The 27,789-nt window shown below is 39.0% G+C and overlaps 2 protein-coding genes across 2 annotated transcripts in view; both read right to left on the bottom strand.

The window, feature by feature from the left end:
- The window catches only part of LOC129724073 (uncharacterized), a 214,452-nt gene extending 188,621 nt beyond the window's left edge, over positions 1-25,831 (bottom strand). Inside the window, exons 1-2 of the mRNA XM_055678684.1 lie at positions 25,196-25,831; positions 3,299-3,956 (exon numbers count right to left, since the gene is read on the bottom strand). Coding sequence (XP_055534659.1) covers positions 3,299-3,685 — 387 coding nt within the window. The 5' untranslated portion in view covers positions 3,686-3,956; positions 25,196-25,831. The remainder of the gene's footprint in view (positions 1-3,298; positions 3,957-25,195) is intronic.
- Positions 25,832-26,359: 528 nt separating this feature from the next.
- LOC129717513 (uncharacterized) lies at positions 26,360-27,233 on the bottom strand. Its single transcript, XM_055667474.1, has 2 exons — positions 27,073-27,233; positions 26,360-27,019 (listed from the first exon to the last, which is right to left on the bottom strand). Exons 1-2 carry the CDS (start codon positions 27,187-27,189, stop codon positions 26,672-26,674), a joined length of 465 nt encoding a protein of 154 aa, XP_055523449.1. The 5' UTR covers positions 27,190-27,233; the 3' UTR covers positions 26,360-26,671.
- Between the last annotated feature and the right edge of the window lie 556 nt (positions 27,234-27,789).

Below are 27,789 nucleotides of genomic sequence, written 5' to 3'. Positions count from 1 at the left end.
GCCAGAAAAGGCCGAAATAAAAAATGATTGCAAATTTAGCTCAAAATCGCCGAAAAGTGCTTCTGAAGGCCAGAAAAGACTAAAATAAAAAGCTATCCCAAATTGAGCATAGAATTGCTGAAAAGTGCTTTTGAAGGCCAGAAAAGGCCGAAATAGAAAATGACCCCAAATTGAGCTCAGAATCGCCGAAAAGTACTTCTGAAGGCCAGAAAAAAAAAACAAAATAGAAAATGATCCCAAATTGAGCTTAGCATTGCCGAAAAAGCCTTCTACAGGTCACAAATAGCCAAAATGTAAAATGATTCCAAATTAAGCTCAGAATCGGCGTAAAGTGCTCCTAAAGGCCAGAAAAGGCCGAAATAGAAAATGATCTCATATTGAGCTGAGAATTGCCGAAAAAGCCTTCTTAAAGTCAGAAAAGAGCCAACACAGAAAATGATCCTCAATTAAGCTCAGCATTGCCGAAAAGGCCTTCTTAAGGTCAGAAATAGTCAAAATAGAAAATGATCCCAAATTGAGCTCAGAATAGCCGAAAAGTGCTTCTGAAGACCAGAAAAGGCCGAAATAGAAAATGATCCTGAATTGAGCTCAGAATCACCGGAAAGTGCTCCTAAAGGCTAGAAAAGGCCGAAATAGAAAATGATCCCGATTTGTGTTCAGAATCGTTGAAAAGTGCTTCTAAAGGCCAGAAAAGGCCGAAATAGAAAATGATCGAAAATTGAGCTAAGAATCACCGGAAAGTGCTTCTAAAGGCCAAAAAAGGCCTAAATAGAGAATGATACCAAATTGAGCTCAGAATCGCCGAAAAGTGCTTCTAAAGGCCAGAAAAAGCTAAAATAGAAAAATGATCTCGAATTGAGCTCAGAATTGCCAGAAAAATTAAAATTAGAAAAAGGGGCCATCCACATACCACGTGGACAGATTTTAAACGAATTTGACCCCCCTCCCCGTGGACAACTGCTCATATAAATTCTTTTTTCTTTTGTATGGACCGTGGACATTACACATACCCCCCCCCCCCCCCCCAGCTGTCCACGTGGTATGTGGATGGGCCCAAAGATCCCAAATTCTGTTTAGATTCGCGGAAAAGTGCTTCTAAAGGCTAAAAAAAAAAATGATCTCAAATTGAGCCCAGAATCGCCGAAAAGTATTTCTGAAGACCAGAAAGGTCAAAATAAAAAATGATTTTACCGAAGTTTGTCTGAAGGTGGGCTTCAGAACTAGGGGGTAATAGAACAATCATTCACAAATAAGATTAGTGAATATCCAAATGTAGAAATCCAGATATACCTATGGGAACTTTTTTCGCTGTATGAATCGGAACTGGAAGGATGTTTCTACACTATCAGGCTTAAGACAGCTGTTTTGTTCATCTCCACTACTCATTGTAGTCTCGAGGGTACTAGGTATATTATTTTAAAATCACCAAGACACTACTTTCGCAAAACGTTAATCCATTTTCGATGTTTTTCCTCTCACTCCACAAAACTGTTTCGGAGTTCTTGATGAAACTTCTTGATAAGGGTTTTTTCCTACGCATATCAGACTATGAGAAAACACTATCAACACCATTTCACAAAACTGCTCTAAAAGTTACGCAAAAACTTGCAAACAAAAACTTTTTGTTGATGAAGATAATAGTGGCGCATTTAGTCATCACAATCGACGAAAACAATCAAAATCAAATTAATTTATCCCAATGCCCATGTAGCAATGCAGTAGTAGAACACAAATTTATTCGTTTTTTTGATAGTAAAGTATTTTTAACATTGAGGATACATAGATTTGGAGGAAATGAGAATTTTGTAATAATACTTATGATCCTATAGTGGTGGTATGGTTCTTATAAGGGTGGCACCGAGTTCCTAAAGTGAAGGTATACTAAAATGATCAAATTAGGTTTCATATAAAATTATCTTCTCAATGCTTAATGAACAGAAAGTAAGATACTCTGGTAAAGGTGGTATCCCTAATGGATTGAAAGTATTTTTACGTCGCAGCATTATTTAGAAAGAACATCGACCCTATGCAACTTGCATCCTCGGAATCAAAACCACATAGATTTGGTTGCAATGAAAAAGGCATTTTGCAGTATTTTTTGAGGAGAAAAAAGCGACACAGAAACATTATGTTTTCTACAAATCTAATTTCAATCAAACTCTGTCAATTGATGAAAAATAACAAAAAACTTAAAAAATCTACTATCTCCGCACAGTCTTTACTGGAAACTCCGATTTGTTTTGAATTTAGAAGTCACCATATGCCTTTTTTTAAGGATATTTACGTCTTTTTATCGTAATTATACCGAAAAATAATGGAAAATTTACGATTAACAATTTGTTTATGACCGAATTTGCCACTATAAGAACAAGCGTGTTTTTATGTACCTATAATAGTACAGAGGAAAAATCAGCAAAAAACAAATCTAAATATTTTCACCTAGGTACTCTCTATAAATTGAAAAAACTGATTCTCCATTAAAAATATTGCAGTGAAAAAAAAATTTTTTAACCACTTGTAAAACCATTGCGGGAAATTGGTATGTGCTTAAAAATCTTAAGAAATTCAAAAAACTTTCGCAACTATTTTTCAAAATAGGTTACTCGAAAAGTAACTTTGACATATGCAAATTCCATTTTCACCTCAGATTCATCGTAAATACCCTAAACACCGCGAAAAAACTTTCTTTTGACTTGAAAAAATTCTTAGCAAACGCAAAACTTTACCTAAAAAAGGGAGTAGATTTTGTTTTATTTCTTTACTAAACTCATTAACCCGAAGTTGCCGTTCGGATTTTTCACCAAAGCCGAAAATCCACAACAGTCGCTATTAAAATCTTGTTTTTTTTTATCAAGATAATAAATAGTAGAACGACTAATGAAGCATTTATAGCACGACAATTGAAAAAGTAATTAAAGTATTGAGACAACGGCCCAAGTCGGATGGAAGAGATGAATAGAGAAAACTAATTACTGTTTATTCCTTTGTTAAAATATTTGCAGTTATTATAGTACTGCAATGTCACATTTTGGTCTCACAATTTAAATTTGAATGAATATTAGTTTTTAAATAAATTAAAAACATCTCCCCTGTTAAGTATGGAAAAATATGTTCAAGAAAAACATCAATGAAAGTGATCAAAAATCGTTAAGGAGAACTATGAATAGTCAATCAAGTATATTCTGAGAAAAAAAAACTGAACAGATGATGGAGTAAAGTAAATTTTCGGTAGCCAAATTAACATTCTTCCAACATAAGCTCACAGAGTTCATCTATTCAGCTTGTTCTCCCCACTCACCTGCAGCAGCGGCAGAAAAAAGCACATGAATTGGCCAAAAATCCAGTTCTGGATCAGCATCACCATGAGCGAAATCGGAAGCACGAATGCACACTGCACCGTGTGGCAGACGGCCAGATTGACGATGAAGGCTTGGGTCGCGTCCCGGTGCAACCGATACTTGCTGATGTAGGAAACTATCAGCACATTGGTGGCGATACCTAGGGCAGCCGGTATCGCGTACATCACGATGAATATGGGATAAATCCGAGCGACTACCGGCTTCAGCATCGGGCTGCTGTAGTCTCCCGGTAACGTTTCGTTGTGGTCTCCCACAATCCCGAGCACCACCTGAGCCACCGTCGATAGAAAATTGTCCGGTATATTTTTGAATTCCGATTGCTTCATGGCGACAGATTATTGCCACTGGTTAGTGGGCTGCTTACACATTCACGAAACGAAACACAGAGATGCTATTAGCTACCGATGAGCTAATTTTCCATCTATATTTCCACATGGAAATGGCTTTAATCTTCAGTGTTTCATCACTGCGCTTCCATCTAGGCAATTTGATTACCCTATTATGTTGTTATTAGCCGCACTCACTGCGAGCATTCGCGTCGTTATAATCCAGGGAATGAATCTGTCACATCTTTGTTCGATGGTTCGTCGTAAAGAACTGTCAGGGAGAAAAGAAACAAGAAACAGAGCAGTCAGAATATCGTGTTAAGAAAAATAGCATTAGTATAATAAAGTAAACATCTGCTTTTCGTCAGGATTTGATTGCATTCGAGATCATATATCTCATTATCGGAGGAGTTCCACGTTTTCATCCGAACACTTTTTTGATTTCATCTCATATTCCGATGTTGTTAGCGATAATCCTACGTATCTAAAAGAGAAATGTGCAAAGTTGCATGATTCGAACCATGCACTTTTACATGCACATACCTGGTCCCGACTATTGATAATTGAGTATGAAAGTGAGGATAACAAGAATTTACATTCGCTTTGATGTGAACGACGTGCTGATAAATGAGATATGTAAACATCGACATAAGTATGTTGGCATAAAGTTCACAATCCGAAGCTTGTTCATACAAATAATACTCCTGTAGGCTTATTGACTGAGTTCGCATTACTGCATTGTGCAGAACAAAGGATGGGAGATCGGATTTGTTTGGCATTCAAGTAATTTTTGTTTGTTATACCGGGACAACGGACCAAATAATTATGAAGCGGTTTAGAGTGAAGGGACCCATGCGGTTCTTTAAAATCATAAAACTAAATTAAATATTTGAATAAGATATAAGATTAGATTTAATTAAGTTCGAGAGATCAAAGGTCATTGACAATAAATCAAGCGAAATATTTTTCGAGTGGCCTGCATTGTAACAACCAAATACCTACATCAAGTAAACTTTCGTCACGAGCATTCCTTAGCCATCGTTCTATCGGATTGGTTGGGGGACACTCGCATTGCGAGTGAATTCCCCGGATTCCAATTAGAGCCGGTCGAAATAAGCAGAACGAATTTCTCTGTCCTATCCGACCGGATATCGTAACTGGGTACATACTATTACTACAAGCCAGCGTAGAAGGGTGATGAAAATATTTCGACGCTACTTTTACGCTAGCTTCGGGATTTGTCACACCGTAATCGTAGAATGACAAGCCACTCGGGACACAGCTCCCAGGGAGGCGATCGATAGCGGAATAAGCACGATAGACAGTACGAGTGTTCTTCAGGAAATTGAATGTAAGACGTAGGAAAAATAGGATAGGCCCAAGAGGCTCTTCTAGCTTGACAACAGAGAAAACGGATAGGAACGGAGAGAAACGGAAACGGATAGGCACAAGCGGAAGGTTAATCAATCACATTAAATTTTTTATCACCCCTGGGTATATGATGAGATGAGTTTATCAATTGAATTCTGCAGGTGAGAGATAAAAGTTACACTAACTAAGCACCATGCGATACCATTGATTTGTCCCCACTGTGGAGACGCGTGGTCATTTTTACAGAAAACTTACTGCGTGGTAGATTCGATCGATCAAAACAACTAGCATTTTCGTTTGATACGTTATCAGTAGTTCGCTTTTTATAGATTATAACCAATGAAATATATGGATTTCTGTGTGTTTCGAGCAACAGCTTCTAATGCGCATATTTGCCGATAGCGGTAAAATCGATTCAAGTGCCCTAAAAGCTACTCCAGCTGTAAGCCACTATAGGAGCTTTTATTATAAGCCCCCTGCAGCACTTTCGCGGCCGGATATGATATCGCAGAAAATATTAGGGAAAAAGATAGAACCACGACGCACGAGTTGGTTGGTCACCCATTACATCCGGGTGAAGTGTTTGTTCGAAATTTTGACCCAGCTGCCAAGTGGTTTTGGTTTTCCGGGGCTCGAAATAATCATCAGCACGCTCTGGCATATCAAAACGGTCACACCGCAGAGAAACGCAAAAACGCTGTCGGGCTTACTTTACTATCAGCATAATCAGGCAATTATCGTAATTTAATCTTGTCGTCATGCCTTTGTTCACCTGTATATACGTGTATGTAATTGCGAGACGAGATAATTTTGTTTAATTTTTTGCTGTTATGTTACACGAGACAGTTTATTTCTTTTTCTAAGTTCGGATGAATATAAAACAGTGCATCTACCGCATCTGCGGCTGAGTTGATGATTGAAAGAAGCAACGGAAACCGGCTACACAGAAAAGTAAATTTGGCATGCCAGTTTGAACGACTGTCACAAAATCGCTTCTGATATGAGTTACTGTCAGGCAATCTTTGACTGTGACATATAAGCTTGCCTTTGTCAATTGCAGATGCTTTGGATGGGTATTAGAAGCAATATGAAAAGGGTATTTCCTTCCGCTTATTTGCTTTTATATCTGTAGACAGTGCTCTATTTCCCAGCATGATTCGCAATACTGGTGAACACAAGTCAATTTCAAAAGCATTTACAGTTTGCTCTAAAATATGTTTAATAGGTGGCATGGAACATTTTTATAAAATGCAATTGCTTTGAACTATTTAGAAGTGTGCAACATAGACTTACTTAGAATGCGCTTCTATTTATTCAGGCTGTCACCTGAGAAGAAAAACATGTTTTGAATCGAAATTTATTTTATAAAAGATGTGAAAAAAGTGAAAACATATGGAGTTTGAAACAATTTTCGATTAATTTCGTACTATACCGTCGAACAAAAAAGTCGTTAGATTCGGGATTCGCCAAATCTAGGGAAATTATTTACTCAACAATTGTCTTCCAATATTTTTATTATATCTAGCTATTGATTTACTCGTTTTTATTTCGAAAATTATACTACAGTTGATATTTGGTAAAATAAATATGGATGTATCATTTACTCTACAGACTTATAAATTACGTAAATAGAATTGTGGACATTCATTATGCCGTAAAAAGCTCTGGATATCATCACGGCTCCGGAAAAATCTCTGCTAAATGCTATTAGGTGTTTGCTACACATGCTACACATAACAAAACGCCATTTTGGATTTTCAAATACAAGCTGTAGTCGATTTCCGGCTTCTGAACATCACCCGAGCCCTGGAAATAGTTATACCATGCTATTTGGCAACTTCAGGCTGTTCTTTATAATCCGGGATTCTTTAGCTTTATAACGAAGCCTGCTGTAAAGACTGCTGGTTTTGTTTTTGGCTTCGATATTTGGCTTCGACCAAATACACGGTATAACCTTCGCAACGCTGCCGAACCGACGACGTAGATGCATGACCGGTTAGTCCTCATGACGTTCTTTTCTTTGGGTTATTGTAAATAATCCAATTCTTTTCATCCATCACGATGCGATGAAGAAAACCCCCCACTGAATCATCTGTTCGCGAACGAAAAACGACGCTCAACGTACCGTGGCTTCAAATCATAAAAAATCATTCCCAAAGCTTGCAGCCGCTTGTGCTTGTTGGGTAACTTCTAATATCGAAGTAAGCTGTTGCTGCGTTTGGCATTGCTTCCACCAATTATGTTCCCATTCGAATGTTTATTGGCTTTCTGTAAACCTTTTTCACTCTAAATGCGGTTCAGCCGCCGTTTTCTTCGAAAGCAATTAGAAAAGTGACACTACTTGCAAATGAGGATTATCTGGCACCACTTCTGGTCGAGAATTTTATTTTTTCAAAATTTTGGTTCATTTGCTTCAAAAGTCACCTACCAGTATTTTTCGGACGTCTTACATCTATAAACTGTAAGAAAAATTAATTAAAAAACGTTAAAATATTTTCATAAAAACGTTACAACAGGATATGTATTTCTTGAGTAAAATTTTCCAGAAAACACGATGAAATTATTAAATTCAAAGCCAAATGGCTACATTTGCTGGAAATGTAAATTGATTTATACAAAAATAATCTATCTGGCTACACTTTCGATCAAAACCTATATTTTTTATGGATTCCATTTTACGTGTATGAATTGTAAGAAAAAGAAAAGAGAGGTTTTGGACAAAAAAAAGCGTTACTTTGAAACTTAAAAAGGGGCCCCACAGAGCGGAGAGTATGTATTTCGATCGACACCAAAATTGGGATTTTTTCAAAGTTGCACCTAACTTTAATCCGCGATGGTTGTGTTCACGTGATATGGACACTTCGTTTGGAACGACCCATATTCAATTTAAAATTGAACAGCTAACAATATTGCACGCTAGCCTGGGGGCTAATAGCGGTCTCGATCAACTAGATTAGTTCAGAGAATTCGCTATCGATATATTTCGGCACATGTTGCATGTTGTAGGATAAGTACAACGATACACCGTGCCCCAGTGCTAAGTCGAGAAAATTTCAAGCTCGAAAAGTTCCTCGACCTGATCGGGAATCGAACCCGATATCACAACCGTGTGGGAGAGCTAGCCAACCGACATCGCTAACCACAGAACCACGGGGACCAGCATATTGTCCTTTTAAGGGCAATACAAATAAACGGTTGAAAACTGATCAATTATTTGATCTTCATGCACTCTAACTGTTAAATTTTGTTTGCGCCGCATAGTGTTTGTTTCATTCATTTGATGTTTAGGATTTACTGTAATAGGAGAAACAAAAAGTACGACAGATCAGATTGAGAATCTAACACATTAAATAAAACCCCTAATGAGTTATCGATTGAGCTCTACGTCAATCTGTCGGAATCAAATTGTTTTTAGATGTCTTCATACGAGCAGAACTGATAATCACCCAGAACATACCTGGTGCAATACCTGGCTAATATTACGGATGAGATAAAACTTCCTATTCGAAGATTTATTTTGAAAGTTTGAACGAGTTTTGCAGTATGAGGCTGAGCGTTGTCATGCAGTAGAATCACTTTTTTGTACCTCTGCTCGTATTGTGGCCGTTTTTCGCGCAGTATCCGACTTAATCGGTAAAATTTCCACTGGACCATATGTTCACAGGCGAAAAACGAAGCTCAATGTACCGTGGCTTCAAATCATAAAAAAAACTTGAGTTCCTTGTTTTTGAATCATTCCCAAAGCATGCAACCGCTTGGGCTTGGTGGGTAGCGCTTAATATCGAAGCAAGCTGTTCCTGTGTTTGGCATTGATTTTCATTGTGTAATTCCTTCAATTCAGCTTCTTTGAAAGTTTATTGGCCTTCCTTCATGCACACCGTCGTTGAAATCGAAATTGTAAAGCGACGGAGCCAATCACGACGCACACTGTCTTACTTAGAGCATTATTTCTGTGAACTTTTTTTCACTCTCGATGCCGTCCAGCCGCCGTTTTCTTTGGAAGAAATAAGAAAAGTGGCACTTCTCGCAAACGAGGATCAATAATCAGAAAATCAGAAATTTTCACATTATTTCATGTATATGACAAAACGATATAATTTCTAAAGCGGTTTGTTCAGCATATGTCTCAGCTTAAAAGTCTTCCAGCATTTACTGCTGCCGCTGTCTAATGCCAAATAGCTAGAACATGGTTGCTCACCTAATTTTGGGTATTTTATTGTCGAATACACCAATGAAACGAAAAGAACAATATCGATAAAATCAACTGCGTTACAATACTTCCCATTTAAAGAAAAGATTCATAACTTCCTGCTTATTTCAAAGTCAACAAAACTTTATATGCGAGAGAAAAGTTCAAATAGAAAAACGAAGGCGTGGATATAGAACATTAATACACCACTAATTCTTATTTTGTACATTTATTTTATAATAATTGTCTATAAGACACGGCCGCAAGATTAACATAGAATTACGACAGCCTATTTAAGTCAATGAAGATACAATAGATCGAATTACTGGTTGCGGTGGAAAGGTACCCAACAGAAATAAATGTCAATGTATTTTTTGTAGTAGGTTTGCGAATGCACTCGATTGGGGTTAATCAATTGGATGGCGTAAAGTCGTGAACAAAAGTAGTTCGCTTATACTTTCTTTTATTAAATGAATAAATGATAAAACTCATTCATATTACTTCAATTGATAATATGCGGTTGTTCTCGAAAGGACGGTTGGTTTACAACGCTTGTATGTTCGGCAGAACTTCTCTCCAATTTTGTCAGATCGACAGATACTCTAGCAATAATGCGCACAAATTTCATTACGCTGCAGCTGATTAATTCAACCTACCACGAATTAAATCCTAGTGCGAGATGAACGGTACTTTGTCTTCAAAATGTCCTTTCCCATTGTCACGACCTAATATTGGACGATAGCGATGTGACGATGAACCGAACTGCTACCTGTATGATGAAGAGCCCCATGTGATTGTCCTAATTACCTACGGAGAGGACTAACACAACAAGCAGGCGGTGCGGCGTAGGAGATAAAATGATTCCCCTCTCGGATACTCGTTTTTAGAAAAGGCCGCACTGCTATGGCCGATTTGGGTAAACATGGCATTTTTCATGGGCTAACTTCTCATAAACTGACGAAACTACCCATGCAGCAGCAATCATGCCCATGAGTCAGCAGAAAAAAATTGACCGCCCTCGTGGACTCTAAGCGATCATTGTAAAAGATGAAGTCGATGTGGTACCCAAGTCGGCGAACCCACTCAACGTTCCCATGCTGCGTTTCATCGAGCTTTATTGGGCAAATATGATACGTAAGAGCTACTACAACAATTTTGTCGCGAAAACCGAGGAGGAGTTGATGAATAAGACGAAGAAAGAACATAACTTCATGCATGTTTCCGTCCGTCATGGAGAATGTTCCGTTTAACTACCGGAAGGCCGTTCACAAGGACGTAGATTTTGTTTTGTAAGTAAGCCAATATTAATAATATTCATGGGGAACACCATCCGAAAAAAGTCAATTTTTTAATGCAAATGTTAATGGTTTTTGCCACTTGGTTCGGCTTGACTTCATGCCGATGAATTGGAAAAAAAAATTGCAGCAATATGCTTTAAATTGCCCAGAAGCTTTCTTAAGCATATAAATATATTGAACAGCTCTATAAATCTTGTAGTACGCGTGGTCTCAAAGCATGACGTTACAGCCGCCATAATATTGTTATGAAAAGAACCAGAACAAAACACAGTCTTCAAGCTGGGCCCAACATATAACCGGTGCTGTGGTTCTGTTATGAAAATTATTTGATGAAAAACTGCTGCCAAACATCTATAACACTGGAAATTTATTCTACGTACTTTTCCCTTCTCCCGTCTTGGCCATTGGACTAATTTCTATCCATATTTTGGTAGTCAATACCTTATTTCTATAATCTTACATCAATTTCCGAATTTTTCGAAATTGTAATCTAATGGCTAATAAATATTCCTGAATAAAATAAAACTAACTTGCATATTACAAAACCAAGCGAAAATATCAATTCGCAGGTATTTAAATGTTCGATATGGTTTTGAAATGTAAATTTTCCAATTTCAGGTTTGTACACATGATTACGAGGATAATCCCAGAAATCTTTTGCCTGACACTAGAAAACCACTAGAACTCAAAACACTAGAGATTCGAAAATATGTCTGTGTATTAACGTATATATTCATAATCTCTTTTTAGTTTTTCAGGTCAGAAGTCAATTGTAGGCTCCACTTCTTCTTTCTCGGAAAATTTCTTACATTGAGCCATTTATTAAAGTTTGAGAACAGTAAGCGATCCTTGACTACTGAAACAGAGAAATAGGGTCCGTAAGGTAGTTGCTGAAATTTTATTTTTTTTACTTTGGTGAATGCAAGAATGCACATATCGACTAGTATGGTTGCATATCAGTCTCTGTTGATATTTTTTTTTAAATTCTTGAAGGTAATCAATGAAAATCTCGCTCATTTCAAATAACCGATGCCATAACTTTGTCTTCGCATTCGCTCGAAGGTGTTTGATTCTGATGAATTTAATACTTCGTATGTTTCGGGTGGAGCTATGTTTTATTCGTATATTTATTATCAACGTCTTGAAACAAATGCTTTTGAATTATTCTGCTTCATTTGATAAAATATTAAACATTAATTAACATTAAACATTTAACTGACCTTTCACGAAAAATTACTGGCTTTGTTTGTTAATAGTTTTTTACTGACATTTGTGGGTGAGTTTTAGTTATGTCATAGCACAAAAAATAGGTCAAAAATTTCTTCGAAAATAAAAAACAAACATTACTTTGATTATTTCCATAAAAATGTTAAAAAGACCTTAAAAAGGCCCGATCGAAAAGTCCGAAAAACCTCAATTACTAGTTCTAGCCTTTGTTCAGGACAAACGCCACCAGTTGCTTCCAGTAAGTGAATGCATCACTGAATATCATCTTTTATTATGATTGTATAAGGCCATAGGCAACCGTTTCGGTTCGTTAGATCTGGTTTATTCCCGGGGGGTTATCGTTTCGCAAGAACTCCGGCACATTCTCTAGCCGGTTACGTTTGCCATCGTATCCCATTGTCGTTGGCGATGAAAATGAATGCGATAGAGTCAATTATTTTCATCCCAATATTTTCGGAGTATAAGTGTGGTTGAATTTTTATTTTTTTGGGTTTCATTTTAGTCTGTTCGATTGTCTGCAGATTTTTTCTAACAAGAATAATGAAAAGTCTATTTTCGCTATGTTGTTTCATTCGTCTGAGTGAATAATTTTTCATCACTTCGGCATTGTTTAGTAAATTGATATAAATCAGCGTTTTGCCTTTCGAGCCAGACTAGCCTTCGAAATCCGTTCTGCTTCAACCACGCACGTATGATTGGGTGAAATTGCGCTAAACATTTTTCCCTCCAATATCACTGATGTGTGTCTAATGTGCAAATGACTGGCAGAAATAATACTCGTGTTACTGGCCGGCTACCAGTTGCATGCAAGCTTCATTTTTGCTAGGTTTTTCCCCACTGGCGGATTAACAGTCTATTGTTCCAAGCAAAGCCCGAGAACTAGCCAAATAATGCCGTGAAAGTACGGCTGGCGCGTCCGGTGGATGATTTTTGCTTTGTTTTGATAATTCCAATGACTTGAGGCTTTTGCTAGCTTTCGCAGTAGTGCGAGTAACGCAGTTTGGCGTGAGCCCTTTTCAAATGTCGAATTTACCAGCTGAATGAACATTACAAATAGTGTTTTGTAACAACTGGTTACACTCCAGCCACAGTAGTTGAAAATGTGTTACTGTTCATGTATTTTGGGTCAGAATTCGTGAAACGGATCACTAAAAATCGCGATGTCTAATTTTCACAGCAGATGCATCCTGAGTTGTAGTTTTGCGGTGCATCTGATGTGAAAATTTCATTAAAATCGACGCAATATTCTCAAAGATATGTTTATCTAAAAAAAATATTGGCCTCAATTTCAAATGACAATAACAACTTGAAAACTTACTCAAATTCAGTAAAAATTGGAAAATCAACCGAGCATAACTCTTGAAGCTTTTAATAATTATTTGAGAAAATTAGACATCGCGATTTTCAGTGATCCGTTTCACGAATTCTGACCCTTTTTCAGTTAAAAAAGAAGTAAAAAGACATCAAATTATAGTCTGTCACAAAGGAAATTAGGTTGCCTGCTTGTTGCTACTGGAAGTGACCTGGAACGAGCGTTTCAGTATTACCGGGAAACTTTGTTCTGTAAGGGTATATTTTGCACTATTAAAATGAGATCAACAACTTTGTCTTCCAGCTCTATAACTTCTGCCCGAGTCACACGTCGTCACGATTAAAATTCGCTCAGTTGCATTGCGGCTCCAAATGTTTCGTGTTTTATGTGATTTCGTATGTGGTACGAGTTTGCCAGTGGGTACAACTTTTGCAGATGTTCTGGTTATGCAGAAGGAAAATTACAACTCACACCACTTCAATATAGAATTATTGTATCATGGCATCTATGTGATTGGTGGAAAATTGCTTACTGAAACGTAAATAGTTCTGCTAACGAATTGATTACTATATCAATGTTTGCGGAGTATATTTAGAAGATAAAATGGTACACAAAACCTTAAAGACTAAATGAGTGAAATGTAACGAATTATTGTTGAGACCCAACCGATCTTTTGATCTTTTAACGGAACGGTTAGTTTAGAAAAAAATAAATCAATGCGTAAAATGAAAATTGCACCCCCAATCGTATTCCAAGTTTGTTTCTAGTATGACAAGCTTTACTTTGATTGAATTTACTTCGTAGTTTCTTTCAGTGCTTGAAAAAAAAAAACAAAAAATTCAGTGTCAAAGCTGCCGCAGCTTGGAGGATCAAACAGCGTAACGAAACCTACGCCAGACAGATGAAAAATCCGTGTTCGGTTGCGTAAGCAGTCTAAGTGCCCTCTACAGGTCTGTGAACGGAACGGAAGTGAAACAAGCTTTGGCCTAATTTGCCGCAAATGTACCGTTGACATCGTTTGTCCCGGATTGTAGCACCGACAGCAGCCACAGTAGCAAACACATAACTCGAATCCATTTTACCGTACACGGTGAAGTAAATTAATTGAAATGTTATTGTGACTTTCGCCAAGGAGAGCGTCCGAGAAGTGAAGCCACTTTCTCCTGACTTGAATCGTCTGAGACGGGTTCCCGAGCAGGATGATATTACTGAAAATAATTCCAAATTTTTTTCCTAAAAAAATAAATATTTTATGACAGGGCACTATTAACTGTTAGTATGAAATAATTTAGTAGGGTTAAATGTGCTTTCATTTTGCGTTCCATTCTCCCTCGGGTACCACACTGAGGTCGAAATTCAAAAGCGTAAACCAAAAAATCAATAGCAATTTCCGTGGGATAAGTTCTTTGCATCGTGTCACTTCATCATCACCAGGCGGTTAACCTTTACTCTGCCTTAGCCTGAAGCTGGAAAACTGCGAAGTGGTAGTCAAGTTGCTACTCCCGGCCCAGACGATGTCACAAGCCGCAAGAGTGTAAATAAATTGCTACAATTCACGTTTTGAAATGTATTATCCTTAACTGGAACCGTTCGAACGCTGACGCTATTCGTACCATTCCTTCGAAAGATTTTGACCGGATAAAAGCATTATCGTCATCTTCATTCAGACTTGAAAAACAGACGAACGATAGCGATCTGTTTGAGATCGCATTTAATGTTGTCAACAGCTTCAGCTTCATCGAAATACTTGAGGCACATAAATTCCACCTTATGCGCGGCGTCGGAATCCATAACGGAATCCATGGCGGGGTGTCGCGCGAGCATTGAGTTCGAGAGGAATAGACTGTGTTTGGCTGGTTTGCAGAGATGCTTCGCAGATATCACCTTGGCGTGAGATGAATATCGTCATCGGGCCGTCTGCCGGTGTTCAATTGTAACCTTGATATCGGTGCTCGATTAGGCAAAAGCGACACTGGAAGTTGTCAAATGACGTTTGAAATAAATACGGCTTGAAACGAGATACGATGCGATGTATTGGATTTTTTGTTGCTGTTATTCCATTCCAATTTTTTTGAACGCGAAGCAATCATACTATTTTCTTCCACAGTGCCTACGCGTCGTTAAATCCAGTTTGACGGCCAATCGGAAAATCAAAATTCATCGAACGATACTCCGAAAATGAAAATTCAATAGCGGGAGCGATTTCATGAAGCCCTCGGCTTCCAATTTAGTTCAGTGCCGACGAATCCACGTTTAATATTCGGTCGTATACTATAAAGCCGGTTCAGCTGTGCAAAGGCTGTGAAACGCGTTGTTATCCGAACTCGGGGACAAGAGGCTGGATATGAAACTGGTGCCGTGAGGAACGTGAGAAGCAACGTGACAGAGAAAACCATTTCATTTCTATGTGTCGTATTGTTAATTTATGTACTTCACACTTTGATTGAGTGTCTGCAGACTTTTGCCAAAAACGAAATAAATCCAAACTTGTCAAGACTCTGGGGATTTTTTTAATACTTTCAATTGTTTTGAAATAGCTTTGATATGAAGTGAGTGGATTTATTAGAACGGAGTTTTTCTAGTACGAAAATAAACAGAACGAATTAAGTGACAAAGGATGAATTAAGATTTTCCCAGATTTTTGTTTACGCGCCAGACGACCAGACAAACCGATCATCTACACAAAAATACTTTTCAAAGCTTAGAATGCTAGATTCGGTTCAGGTCAAATTCTAGCCACCAACATTTTTTAAGAGACTTTGATAAGTTTTCTCGTGAACATAACGTTGAAATTAACGCGTTTTGTTAATGGCTGGAAGCTTCAAAATCACAGGAATTGCGAAATGGCTAAAAAGCTATAATCTTTCTAGGGCAAATATTTTGAAGTTTGGGGCAGCACTTTTTGGATTTTTTTTTTTCAAACTTTACGCAGTTCTCCAAGTTCATCATGATAACCAATATCTCAGCTTTACGTAGATTCAAAACATTTTTAAAATTTTAGAATTTGATCGACTTTAACATTTTACCACAAATTTTGGATGATTAATTCCACTCCATTCCTCGGTATCTTTTTCTTTTATTGAAACCAATCAAAATAACAAAAATGTCATATTGCTTGGAGAAATAAGTTCTGAAAATAGCTTAAAAAAAATAGGCCATGCTTCACGAATAAGTCGTTGAAGGTGTTGACTCAGACACCGTCAAGCTATACACACACAAAACCTTGGTGGGTGATGTAGCTGACTTCAACTTCACCTAACTCTGGAGATTGATCCAACTGAAACCTTTGTCCTAGGGCAATTTCAAGGATCTGGTGGAATTGACGAAGATGTTATGATTACGAAGTTGCTAATATCTCGATTAGACGACCACACCCTCCAGCAGTGCACAATGGTCCAGAAACCAAATATAAGGGGAAATTTGTGTCTAGAGCTCTATAGCAATATTTTAGAAAAAAAAACTTTCTTCTTCAAAGTTGTTACATATAATAAAGCGGTTATTTAAAAAATATTCAAAATCAGGGTGACCCAAATTTGCAACAATTCTCCTTTTTATCTATGTAGATAGAACAAAAATTTATTCTACAATGTTATAGCTCCGTTAATTTTAAGTAACTTTGTGAAATAAAGTTTTTCTCTATCTTTAAAATCAACTGATTTATGTTAAAAATAAATGAATTTAGCGCTCTAACATTTTTATTTCAATTTTCACCCTGAAACTGTCTTGCAACGACTTTTAGAGCTTTTCAAAAGAAACAATTTGCTTTGCTGACATTGTGAATATCTTATTTCTACCTCATGTTATTATTGTTTTTCATCAAAAAAATATGCGTTTTTCATTAGTTTCTTATTCTATTTGGGGCGAACATGAAAAATATATCTTGGTATCAATTTGAATGGCACTGTTGACTTTATTAATGGAGAAATTTTCATGAATATGTTATTTTTTAAATTCGAGTAAATTCGATTTAAAAACATAACAAAAAAGTCGATATTTTTTCATATCATGCGACTTTTTTTATATCATGCGAATAAAGCCGTTTTTTTATGGTCACCCTATTTCGGAATTGGTCACGCAAAGTGCTTCAATTGTGCTCAAAATGGCAGGGATAGATCTATGTTAAATGTTGACGGTTGGTAAATGGCTGGGCAGTGCGTACCAGCAGTACACCCGTACTAGTTGGCATAAAATAGACCCTAGTGTGGTTCAAAGCAGTATGCCCCGCAACTCCTATTCCTACCTCCACGGGGTACCGACTGGGATACGAGCAACCAAGGGAAGATCGGTGAACCGCTGGGAACCTGATCGTATGCTGACAGGAAAGGGGAAGCTGTTCTGCTCGAAAAGCAGCTTGCCTGAGCGTCTGTTCTCCATGTTAGGGGCGGCTCAAACAGCGTCTGATCCAGAGCGGACGGCTGAATTACGAAACACGGTGTCACGCCACATTGTGATCCAGAAATGGAAAAAGCTGGTCAAAAATCATTTTCTCGTTAACGTTACATTTTAAAGCAATACTATCTTCGGGAAAGTTTTAGAATAAAAAATGACCCTGCTTTGGACACTAACAGATCCGTGATGAATCCTTCTGCAAGTGAGATAAAAAGAATATTTTCTCTAAAAATCAATATTTTTGATCGCCGTCTTTGGAAAAGTTATTTATAATAACATAACAAAAAACTTTTCCGAAGACACTAGGTAGCAATTTCTCAACCTTACTGAGCTATCTAATTATGTTCATTTATGTTTAAAAAAAAAGGTTTTTGCCACTAATATTCATATTTTATACCAATATACCTCTGATACTCTCACTGATCTTTTAAAACAACATCAGACCTTTATTTTTTATATGTTACAGTAGACTTTGTTTTATGATAATTAGGTTTTTATCATTTTTTCCTGCCAAAAAAGAAAGAAACATTCCACGCACAGCTAGAGAAACTCTACGATAGCTGCTCACGTAGAGACATGAAGATCATCATCGGGGACATGAACGCTCAGATCGGTAGGAAAGACGTATACAAGCCGGTGACCGGCCCGCACACCGTGACAAATGACAACGGCCAGCGATGCGTCAACTTCGCTGCTTCCCGAGGACTGGCAGTCTGGAAGTACCTTCTTTCCCCGAAAGGACCGTCACAAAATCACCTGGAGATCACCTGGGCAACGACCATGACCATGTTCTCATCGACGGCTGGTTCCTCAGACATTACAAACTTACGCACCAATCGCGGTGCAGATATTGGCTCGGACCACTACCTAGTTGTGATAACTTTGCGCTCAAAACTCTCGACCGTATACCACGCGCGACATCGCCGAACCCCGCGGCGTAACATCAAGCAGCTCTGGAACCCCAAACTGCGGAGGAATACGCGCAACAGCTCGAAGCGGTACTACCCACGGCGGAGGGGCTTGGCGCATCGCCTCTCGAAGACGCCTAGTGCGGCATTCGCACAGCTATAGGGGAGACCGCAACGACGACACTAGGAGTGGAAGCACCGAGGGGCAAAAACGACTGGTATTATGGGAAGTGTGAGGCAGCGGTGAATGAGAAGAGCCGAATCTGAGCGATGTACCTGGCCAAGTCAACGAGAGAGAACAAGGCCAATTATAAACGGGCACGGAACGACATGACCACGATTTTCAGACGAAAGAAGCGCCAGCAAGAGGATCGTGAACATGAGGAGCTGGAGCAGCTGCACTTTGCCAGTGATACGCGGAAGTTCTATGAGAAGGTAAACCAGTTTCGCCGACACGTGCAACGACGCGGACGGAAACCTTCTCACGGATGCAAGCGAGGTGGTCAACAGGTGGTAGGAGTACTTCGATGGACACTTGAATGGCGATACAGTAAACAGAAGCGGAGCAGGAACTGATCTAGGAGCATGGATGGAGGGAGTCGGTTGCCTCATCCACAGGAAGGGCGACAAGCTGGAGTGCCGCAACTACCACGGTATCTCGTTAATCAATGCCGCCTACAAAATACCCTCACAGATCCTGTTCCGTCGTCTATCACCTTTAACCAGGAGGTTCGTGGGCCAGTACCAAGCAGGTTTGAATGGGAGCCCGTGCCACTACGGACCAGATCTTACAGAAATGTCGCGAGTACAACGTGCCCACACATCACATTTTCATCCACTTCACGGTGGCCTATGGAGAACAGCTATGGCAGATAATGCACGACAACAGATTTCCGGATAAACTGATTCGACTGATCAAGCCCACCATAGCGCAAGTGATGTGCTACGTGCGTGTTAAGGGGATACTCTCGAGTCCCTTTGAATCGCGCAGAGGGTTAAGACAAGGTGAGGGACTTTCCTGTTTGCTGTTTAACATCGCAATTAAGGGTGTAATCAGAAGGGCGGGCACCGACACCAGGGGCACGATTTTCACAAGGTCTGTTCAGCTTCTGGGCTTCGCGGATGACTTTGACATCATAGCACGTAACTTTGCGACGGCGGAGGAAACTTACGCCCGACTAAAAGCCAAAACCGGACGGATCGGACTGCGAATAAATACGTCGAAAACAAAATACATGCGAGTGAGAGGCTCCAAGGAGATTAACATCAGCCTCTCAACTCAAGTCTCGGTAGACGGCGATGAGCTTGAGGTGGTAGACGAGCTCGTGTATTTGGGGTCACTGGTGACCGCCGACAATAACACCAGCAAAGAGATCCAGAGACGCATCCAGGCTGGAAATCGTACCTACTTTTCACTTCGGAAGACACTTCGACCGAGTCGAGTGCGACGACGCACAAAGTTGAGGCTGTACAAAACCTTAATAAGGCCGGTGGTCCTCTACGGAATCAAGACAACAACGCTTCTCGCGGAGAACCTTAACGCCCTTGAAGTTTTCGAACGGAAGGTGCTGCGGAATATCTACGGTGGAGTACAGACGGACGACGGAGAATGGCGACAACTTCTTGATACAGCACGAGCCACCACGGCTCTCGTTTGATTGGTAAGGGTAAGGTAAGGTAACGAAAATTCTACCGTGAAAGAATTTCTGATCGGTTGATGCCAAAACCACGATATTCTGATAAAAAAAAAACAGGTCACTTGTTTCATAGTTGAATTACCAGATTTTCAAAAGTGGGCGCCTCACTACCTGATAGACGTTAGTGCAACGTCAAAAATACGCCTACAAGACCTCTCCGTTGTTTGCAAATTATCGTTATTTAGTGTTATGCCTTTTTAAAGTTTTTAGGGCGGGTATCTCATACTAAATAAATGAAAATCTTGAATAACAACTGCAAAACAAACGTAGATCATAGTAGGTGTTGATTTTGTTGGTAGCATATGCGCATTGTCGACCTTTTCAGATGATTTGAGCTGTGTTGGGACCAGTACAGCCGGTGCGTATCAAAGGCTCGTGCACCCCTGATCACAGTCTGCAACCGAAACAGAGCCTTCTTGCAACAGAATTTACTGACGCTGGTGCCAGTAACGTAAAACCGACCAAGTGTAATGATTTGGAACAATATAACTTCACCTATTCACTCATTTGAGTGACCACACATTCCTTCGAAACATCACACAATCTCACCAACAATTCAATTTCCTTAATCGACAGGCAATTGCTGGTGGACTCATCGATAAAGCTTGCAGCGTACCATCATTTTCCGCTATTTTGCTTCGTTGCGCCAGATTTTTGATCTTTTGAGAGCTGCACTTGGAATGAAGATGAATGTCGAAACTTTACCGCACTAGTTGAGACCGGTTGGCTAGCATACGAAATGAAAATTCGACAATTAGTGTCCTACTAAATCATTAAATTAAACAGTGCAACATTTTTTTTGCCTTCCATGTATGATTCTTTGATGAATATTGAATGGCAACAATGACGCCATTTTGATTTTTTTAGAAATCGGAAATTTCCGATGTCGGAAATTTTCGATCTTATATTGAGTAAAAAAGTCTCAGGAATTGATTGGGTAGGTAGAATAGGTTTATCTCGACGTTAAATTACCTTTTTCGAAATCTGTGTACCGTAAAACCAAAAGTGTAAGCGATACTTGAAGATACAATAATAATTTGTCTTCACATAATCCTCTGCTTTTTGCGGGGAGGGGGTGGCATATAGCTTTAGCGAAGACGCGATGATTCTGTCGCATAGCTAAAACGAGATTCATATGTTCTGGCCACAAATGCAACCCCCTCCCGTCACTAAGGGGAAGGATCATGTAAAGACAAATTGTCATTGTATCTTTGAGTATCGCTTACACTCTTGATATTACATTAAGCAGATTTCAAATAAGTTGATCTAACGTCGAGAAGAACCTGTGTTAGTATTGTAGGGGAATCGGAACAAAATTGATATGTTGCTGTCATTTTACGTAGATCAGACGCCTACCAATCAATTCCTGAGACTATTTTACTCAATATAAGGCATAATTTGACGACCAATCTTAGATATTAGCGCATTACCATTAATGCTCAGACATACTCGATATTATTTTGCTTATTTGAATTAAGATCTGTTTTTATTAAAGATTAGCAAGAAGATGCTAATATGTGGACAAACTCTTATAATTTTGATATTTGGTCTTCAAATGAAATGGCGTCGAAAAAACATCGAAAATTTCCGATTTCTCAAAAATTCAAAATGGCGCCATTGTTGCTCCTCAAGTTGAAATATGTAAAACTCAAAGACATTTGGTTTTGCATCAAAATATACAAAAAAAATATATATTGAAACCAAGGCAGAAAACAGTCAATTATTGTTGCGCTGTGTTATCATACTTGTGAACCTTCGCGTGGACATATTTAATTTAAGACTGTTGAATTTCAAAAAACAGACCTGTACAGATGTCGTAATAGGTATTACTTACGTGAGCTGATAAGTTCAGGGCCTTACACAGAAATGGCGTTGCAAAAAAAATCCTTGAGGTTTCCCGATTGTACCAACCTTAGCTAGAATGCTCGTTCTTGTTACTCGTTCTTAAGTTATTGCTCTCGAAGTAACGCTACTTCTGTTATTTTGATTACCATAAAAGGTGAATTTCGATTGATTAAGCATTACTACCTGATGAGAAAAATACTGTTTTTAATCATTTCTGTGTCTAATCGGTAGTCGGCATAATAGCTTTGTCTGATGAAAGTTGTTCAAAGCACCCGAAAAGGTAACAATCAACCGGAAAAGTCTTGGCCAGTATATTTGAAAATTCGAAAGGTTTAATATTATTAGACTGCCTTGCATAATATGTAAAAACAATTAATAAACAATGTATTGTACAATAATGTACACCTTGGACGTTGAAATCAGAACAACATTCTTGCACATTCTGCTCGAGTCGCACTAGGTCTTCCTCTTTGTATTTTCCACATAAAGCCTCGAGCGGCTATTTCCTGTTTCCATATTATTTTCAATATAATCTGCAAAATCAAGAAGTATATGATACGTCCATGGTAACGAAACTTGTTACGCTTAGCTCAATCGTACGCCGTCTTGAAATCCGTAAACAGGTGATGAGTCCGCAAGCTGACTTCCTCGAACTTGTCAATGATTTGACGCACAGGGAACAATTGGTATGACAGTCAACTACTCGAATGAAATTATAGTTCAACGACAATTGCAAACAACTTTTTCCACCGTATCACACCTAACGTGTTCGATTTCATGATCGGCAGCATCATTATCATTTAACATTAAACATTTTCCGGTTCAGAGCAGTTGTATCTAAAGCAACCGGATTTCGATGCAATCGATAATCTATGTCTTTTCATGGGAACTTTGCAAGGTGTAATTTTGCCGTGTACATTCAATTTTATTATTCAAAATATTTCTCGCAATTAGAACATATTTCACACCTAAGAAGCTAGACTTCCTGTAAACTGGATATTTTTAATTGATGTCAGCTTGCGAGTCAGCTTCAATTAACCCTTGAATTTTCTGACACTCACTACATCCTATGATGTTTCCTTAAACGATAACCGAACACGCAAAATTAGTTTGAAATGAAGACTGCGTATGCTTATCACACTGAAGACCGAAGATAATTGTTTTGTTTATCACTGATTTCTTAATCATCTGTCTACGATGACGATTGTTGCTAGAAAAAAAAGTCAAATCCAACCAAATTTCGTGACATAGACTAGATCAGACATACTCAGACATTGAGTTAACATTTTGGTTTTTAAAAAACAATCCACTGTTAAATTCGTAAATAATTTTGAATTATACCCCGAAATTTATTACTATGTGCATTAAAAAGAATCGGAATTTATTATTGCTCGTGGTGCAACTTTGTTGCAAAAGTGCCCCATCCGCCATATCTGTGCAAAATTCAGAGTTCGCCAGCAATAAACGACCATTTGATTGGCTTCATCTTCATCTCGCGAAGGCAAACAGAGCGTCCCAAACAGATTGGGATGTGGAATGTGCAAAACACAAGCATACGGAGCGTTTGCGTTTGGCTTCCATCGCTATGGAGACGCAATGCCCTTCACCGGATTTGATTGCCAGTCTACTATGCTGGGATGAAATTCCCCGCTAACTTGTGGGTGGGTGGTTGTTGCCGAATCCAAATTCCACAGACCACACCGCTCAGTTGGGGTGCTGCACGCACGCCATAAAGAGCCAATTAAATCCGATCCGAGCTTACGAGAGTCATAAACCAACCAACCGAGGAAACTCATCTATAAATCAATGGATTTTCAAGTCCGGCTGCCGGCCGGGTGCGTAAAAGCAAACTTTTTTTCGTTACACTCAAGCATCGTCTGTTGCCGGTAGTCAGCCTATACACCAGAGAGACGCCGAGACACTCACCGTTAAGGCAACTGTCAACATCAAAACGGGCGAGCTCTATAATTTTGCATTGCCGTTATCCGTTTTGATGTTGACAGTTGCCTTAACGGTGAGTGTCTTGTCATTTCTCTTATATACAGGTTCCCTAGTTGCCGGTAAGTCCTTCCGGTGGGCGCTGCCGCCCATAAACAGGAAGATCATTTTTCGAGCTTATAATTTTCGGAACTGCCACTAGCGGTATAATACACGGGTGGGAAAACAAAACCCCGGGAGCTGTCGTTATAAAAACTTTTAGGCCTCTGCCATAGTAAGAGCGCAACATGTCGCGTCCATGTTTTGTTTACCTTGCCGTACTGACAGGTGAATAATATTTTTTTAAATAATTGCATGATTTTTATTTTAAGCGAACGTTAATTTTGACATAGAACTACGTTTTACGGTAACATTCAGGAAGAGGGTGTAAAATGGAAATTAAATATAACGAGTTTGTCACGAAAATTATGCAATTCAAATGCTCATAACTCAGTCAGTTTTCAATGGATTTTCTTCCATCGATTGAAACATTAGTTACGCATCCACTAGAATGTAAATCTTTTATGCATAACATAGTTGACTGATGCGATCTTCCCTACCGATTTTATCTCGTACATCAGAACTGTGTGAGGGTCGCAAAGATTGTTCATGTGTAGCTGGATATCCAAATTATACTATTTTGAATTAACTATCATATATTGAGCAGCTTATTGAGTTGATCTGTTATCACATTCTGCAATTCTATTGAGCCCATAATAGACAGAAGCAACATAGCTCAAATGTCCACCCTGCAAGACAACTATATCTCTCTGTAAATATTGAACAAATCAAAATCGTCTATGCATCTAATAAAATAAACCAAACAAAAACAAGAATACCCATTTCTGCGTAGCAGGATTATTTGAAACAGCTCGAAGGCAGCAGACAATATATTGATATTTCATCTTTTTATCCATTGTTGACTTTTACTGCGAGTGGTCCTTCTTCTGGGAAGGCATCCAGTATTTTTTCTTCCCTACACTGCTATTTTTGTGCTGACTGGCGATCTGGGTGTGATGTAATGTGTCACGATGCAATAAGGCATTTTTCAGCGTGTGAAATGCAAACAAAATGAAAAAAATATCATGCAAAGCCTGCTCTTTGGGAGTACTGTGTCAGTTATTTTGCGTGTTGGCCAGTTTGCAAAGCCTCAACTTAGTTATTCACTAGCCCAGCGTCGAGAAAAACGAAATTTTTACCAATAAGTTATTGTAAAATTAAACTTTAAGAGCTTCTAGGTTTGAATAAATAATTAATCCGACATCTTCATATTTATTTTTAAGAGAGCATATTTTACCTTATCAACTAGTATTATCCCAACAGTGTGCCGAAAGTAACCATATAATTTTAATTCACACCTTACATCACACAAACTAACTCAATGCATACTGCAACACAATCTTCGAACAACTTCCAAAACTTTACAACAGTAGGAAACTACTTCCAGTAGTTTCAGTTTATTCACATACACGACCACTACCTCCGCGTTACTGTGAACAAAATATTCCGCCACGCTAAGCCACGGTTGCACTGCATAAACTTTGATTGCGGAATCAAGCTGAGCCAACGTACGATCCGAGTTCGGCCCAACAGGCTCGTCCTAATCCCGAGGGTGCCGTCAGAAACAGTTCAACTCACGAAACTTGACCTTTCCTGGTTGCCGCCACCGCCATCCCGGCATCGACCAACGATCGCAGACGGAACGCACACTCAACTACTGCGATGACACACCTACAGTACAGTGTGTATTTCCGAGAATCCAACGGGCATTCGATTTCCCCGAATCCGGCTAACAGCGCAGCGAGGGCGGTTTTTCATCGACGGTATCGCTAGTATGTATGTTCCGTTCGATTCGAATTCCCCGAGCAGACTAACGTTCTGGCGGCAAAAGACAACACAATAAATACTTTGTTAGACGATAGACCGTCTCGCATCGTCTGTCATCACCAGTTTCAGCCGCACACCGGAACTCCTTTAACTGCCGTCGAACTTTGTGGGAGGAAGCGCAGGCGCTGAATGTGGCGCTAGCACGTGGTCTAGCCGAAGTGCCGCTGGAGGGCTTGTTTTCCCGATTGCATCTGACCGGCTACGACGGTTTGTTTGATAACAAAGCGATTGGTGGGTGAGTTTTAAGGAAAACACGAAGGGTGTGTCTGGTGCTGCGGAGCAAATTGCTCACTCATTTTAACGAGCGGATATTTGAGAGAAAAATCATTATCCAGGAGAGTGTTGGGATAAAAAGGATAAAGCGTCGCTGAAAGTTGACATTTAAAATGGCCGTTGATCCAAAAGGTTCTAGAAGTAGGAAAGTCTATGCCACTAAATTGATTTCGAACGCCAATAATTTGAACGTCTCAATGTTTTTGGAGTTCTACTTTATCACTGTTAACAAAGCAAAAGCCCTTCAAATCCTAGACTCAAACCATCTCCGTACCTTTATATATTCAAAAATTACACGAGCATTGCACCTGGCTGCAGTGAGGTGTACCACATACACAGATTTATTTGTAAAACATAAATTTTTGAACAATATTCACTTGATATCTGTTGTTTCAGTTTTAGATGATAAATGTCGTACATGAAAATTGTAACATAACGACCAATTTTTATTTTGTGATAAGAAAATAGATAGGAATTTAAAAAAGAGAGATTAAAACAGTAATTTGTTCAATGTTTGCTGTTAGTAATTGATGTTTTCAAACAATTCAAACAAACGATTATCACACCAAATCTTGCCCATTACGCGTTCCTTGGCTTGCACTTAAGCGAACCGTTATCTCACCCACGGTTTGTACAGTAACCACCAATTGCAGCCGTACACTATACTGGTGAGTAGTCCAAATATTCCAGCCAAAATGTTCGTCCTGGGGTGGTAATACCCGATGAAGTTCGCCAACATCCAAAACGATGCAGCGTAGAAGAGAACGGCCAAAATGCCGTTGTAGTACAGCTCAAATCGGGCAGTCCACGCACGGTGCAAAAGAAGCAATTTCCGCAGCTGAACGCCGCTGGTAAGAGCCGTCAGAAGTATACTGTTTAACGATAGAAACATAAACCAGTACTCAACGTTAGCGTCCCGGAATCGAGGTCGAATAAGAACCAGAGATGTGAAACCTAAAATCTGGAGGTAAATTATTTGGAAAATATTTCCAACAAATCGATGGTAACTCTTACAATTTGTGCTGCTTTCAGTTTGCCACAATCTCGCCTGGTGTATTCGGAAAGGTTGTTTTTTGTACGGCAAACACACTTTTGGTTTGGTACGTTGTCTAGATTACTGTCCAAAGCCATGAATGTTCACTTTGTTTATGAGCGACCTGCACACTTCGAAGGGTGCTTTCCAACTATTCAAACAATGATGTTCGAAAGATAAGCGATAGTGATAAGCGAATACGCTACAGGTCTTATCATTTCAATACATTAGCAAGGGCAAACACCGTCAAATATTGTTGTATTAGGTTTCGTCGATTCGACGATTGTTTGATCTAAATAGGCATAAAGCAGTTATTAAAAGTGCTTCGAAGATATGTACTTATTAAATTCTAAGACACAAGTTCATGCTTGTGTGTGTTTTTTTATTGCATACTTTAAGGCGTTTTAGAAGCGCAGTGATGTTTTGTTGCTGATAATGGCAACTTGACATTAAAGAGATGCCAGAACTATTCCGTGAAAATCCGGAGTTTTACGGATTTCTATGGATTTCAACGGATTTTCCTTGATTTCCCCCTCTTTTCTACGGATTTCCTATATATTTGTACATCCGTAGAAGTGAAACAAATCCGTAGATCTACAGATAAATCCGTAGATCTGGCAAGCCCAATGAATTCAATGAATAACCCCAGGAATGAATCAATTTTCAGCAGAGCAAAAGTACTGTAGTTTGGCGGAGCG

The sequence above is a fragment of the Wyeomyia smithii genome, chromosome 1 (genome assembly GCF_029784165.1).
Source record: "Wyeomyia smithii strain HCP4-BCI-WySm-NY-G18 chromosome 1, ASM2978416v1, whole genome shotgun sequence".
In the NCBI taxonomy this organism is placed as follows: domain Eukaryota; kingdom Metazoa; phylum Arthropoda; class Insecta; order Diptera; family Culicidae; genus Wyeomyia; species Wyeomyia smithii.
The sequence above is the reverse complement of the archived record's forward strand: the minus strand, read 5'-3'. Positions and strand labels throughout refer to the sequence as shown.

Coding starts and splice junctions, on each gene's coding strand:
- LOC129717513 (XM_055667474.1), bottom strand. CDS start 27,189: ATGGCTTTGGACAGTAATCTAGACAACGTACCAAACCAAAAGTGTGTT. Junction 27,020..27,072: donor AACTGAAAGCAGCACAAATT/GTAAGAGTTACC, acceptor ATTTACCTCCAG/ATTTTAGGTTTCACATCTCT.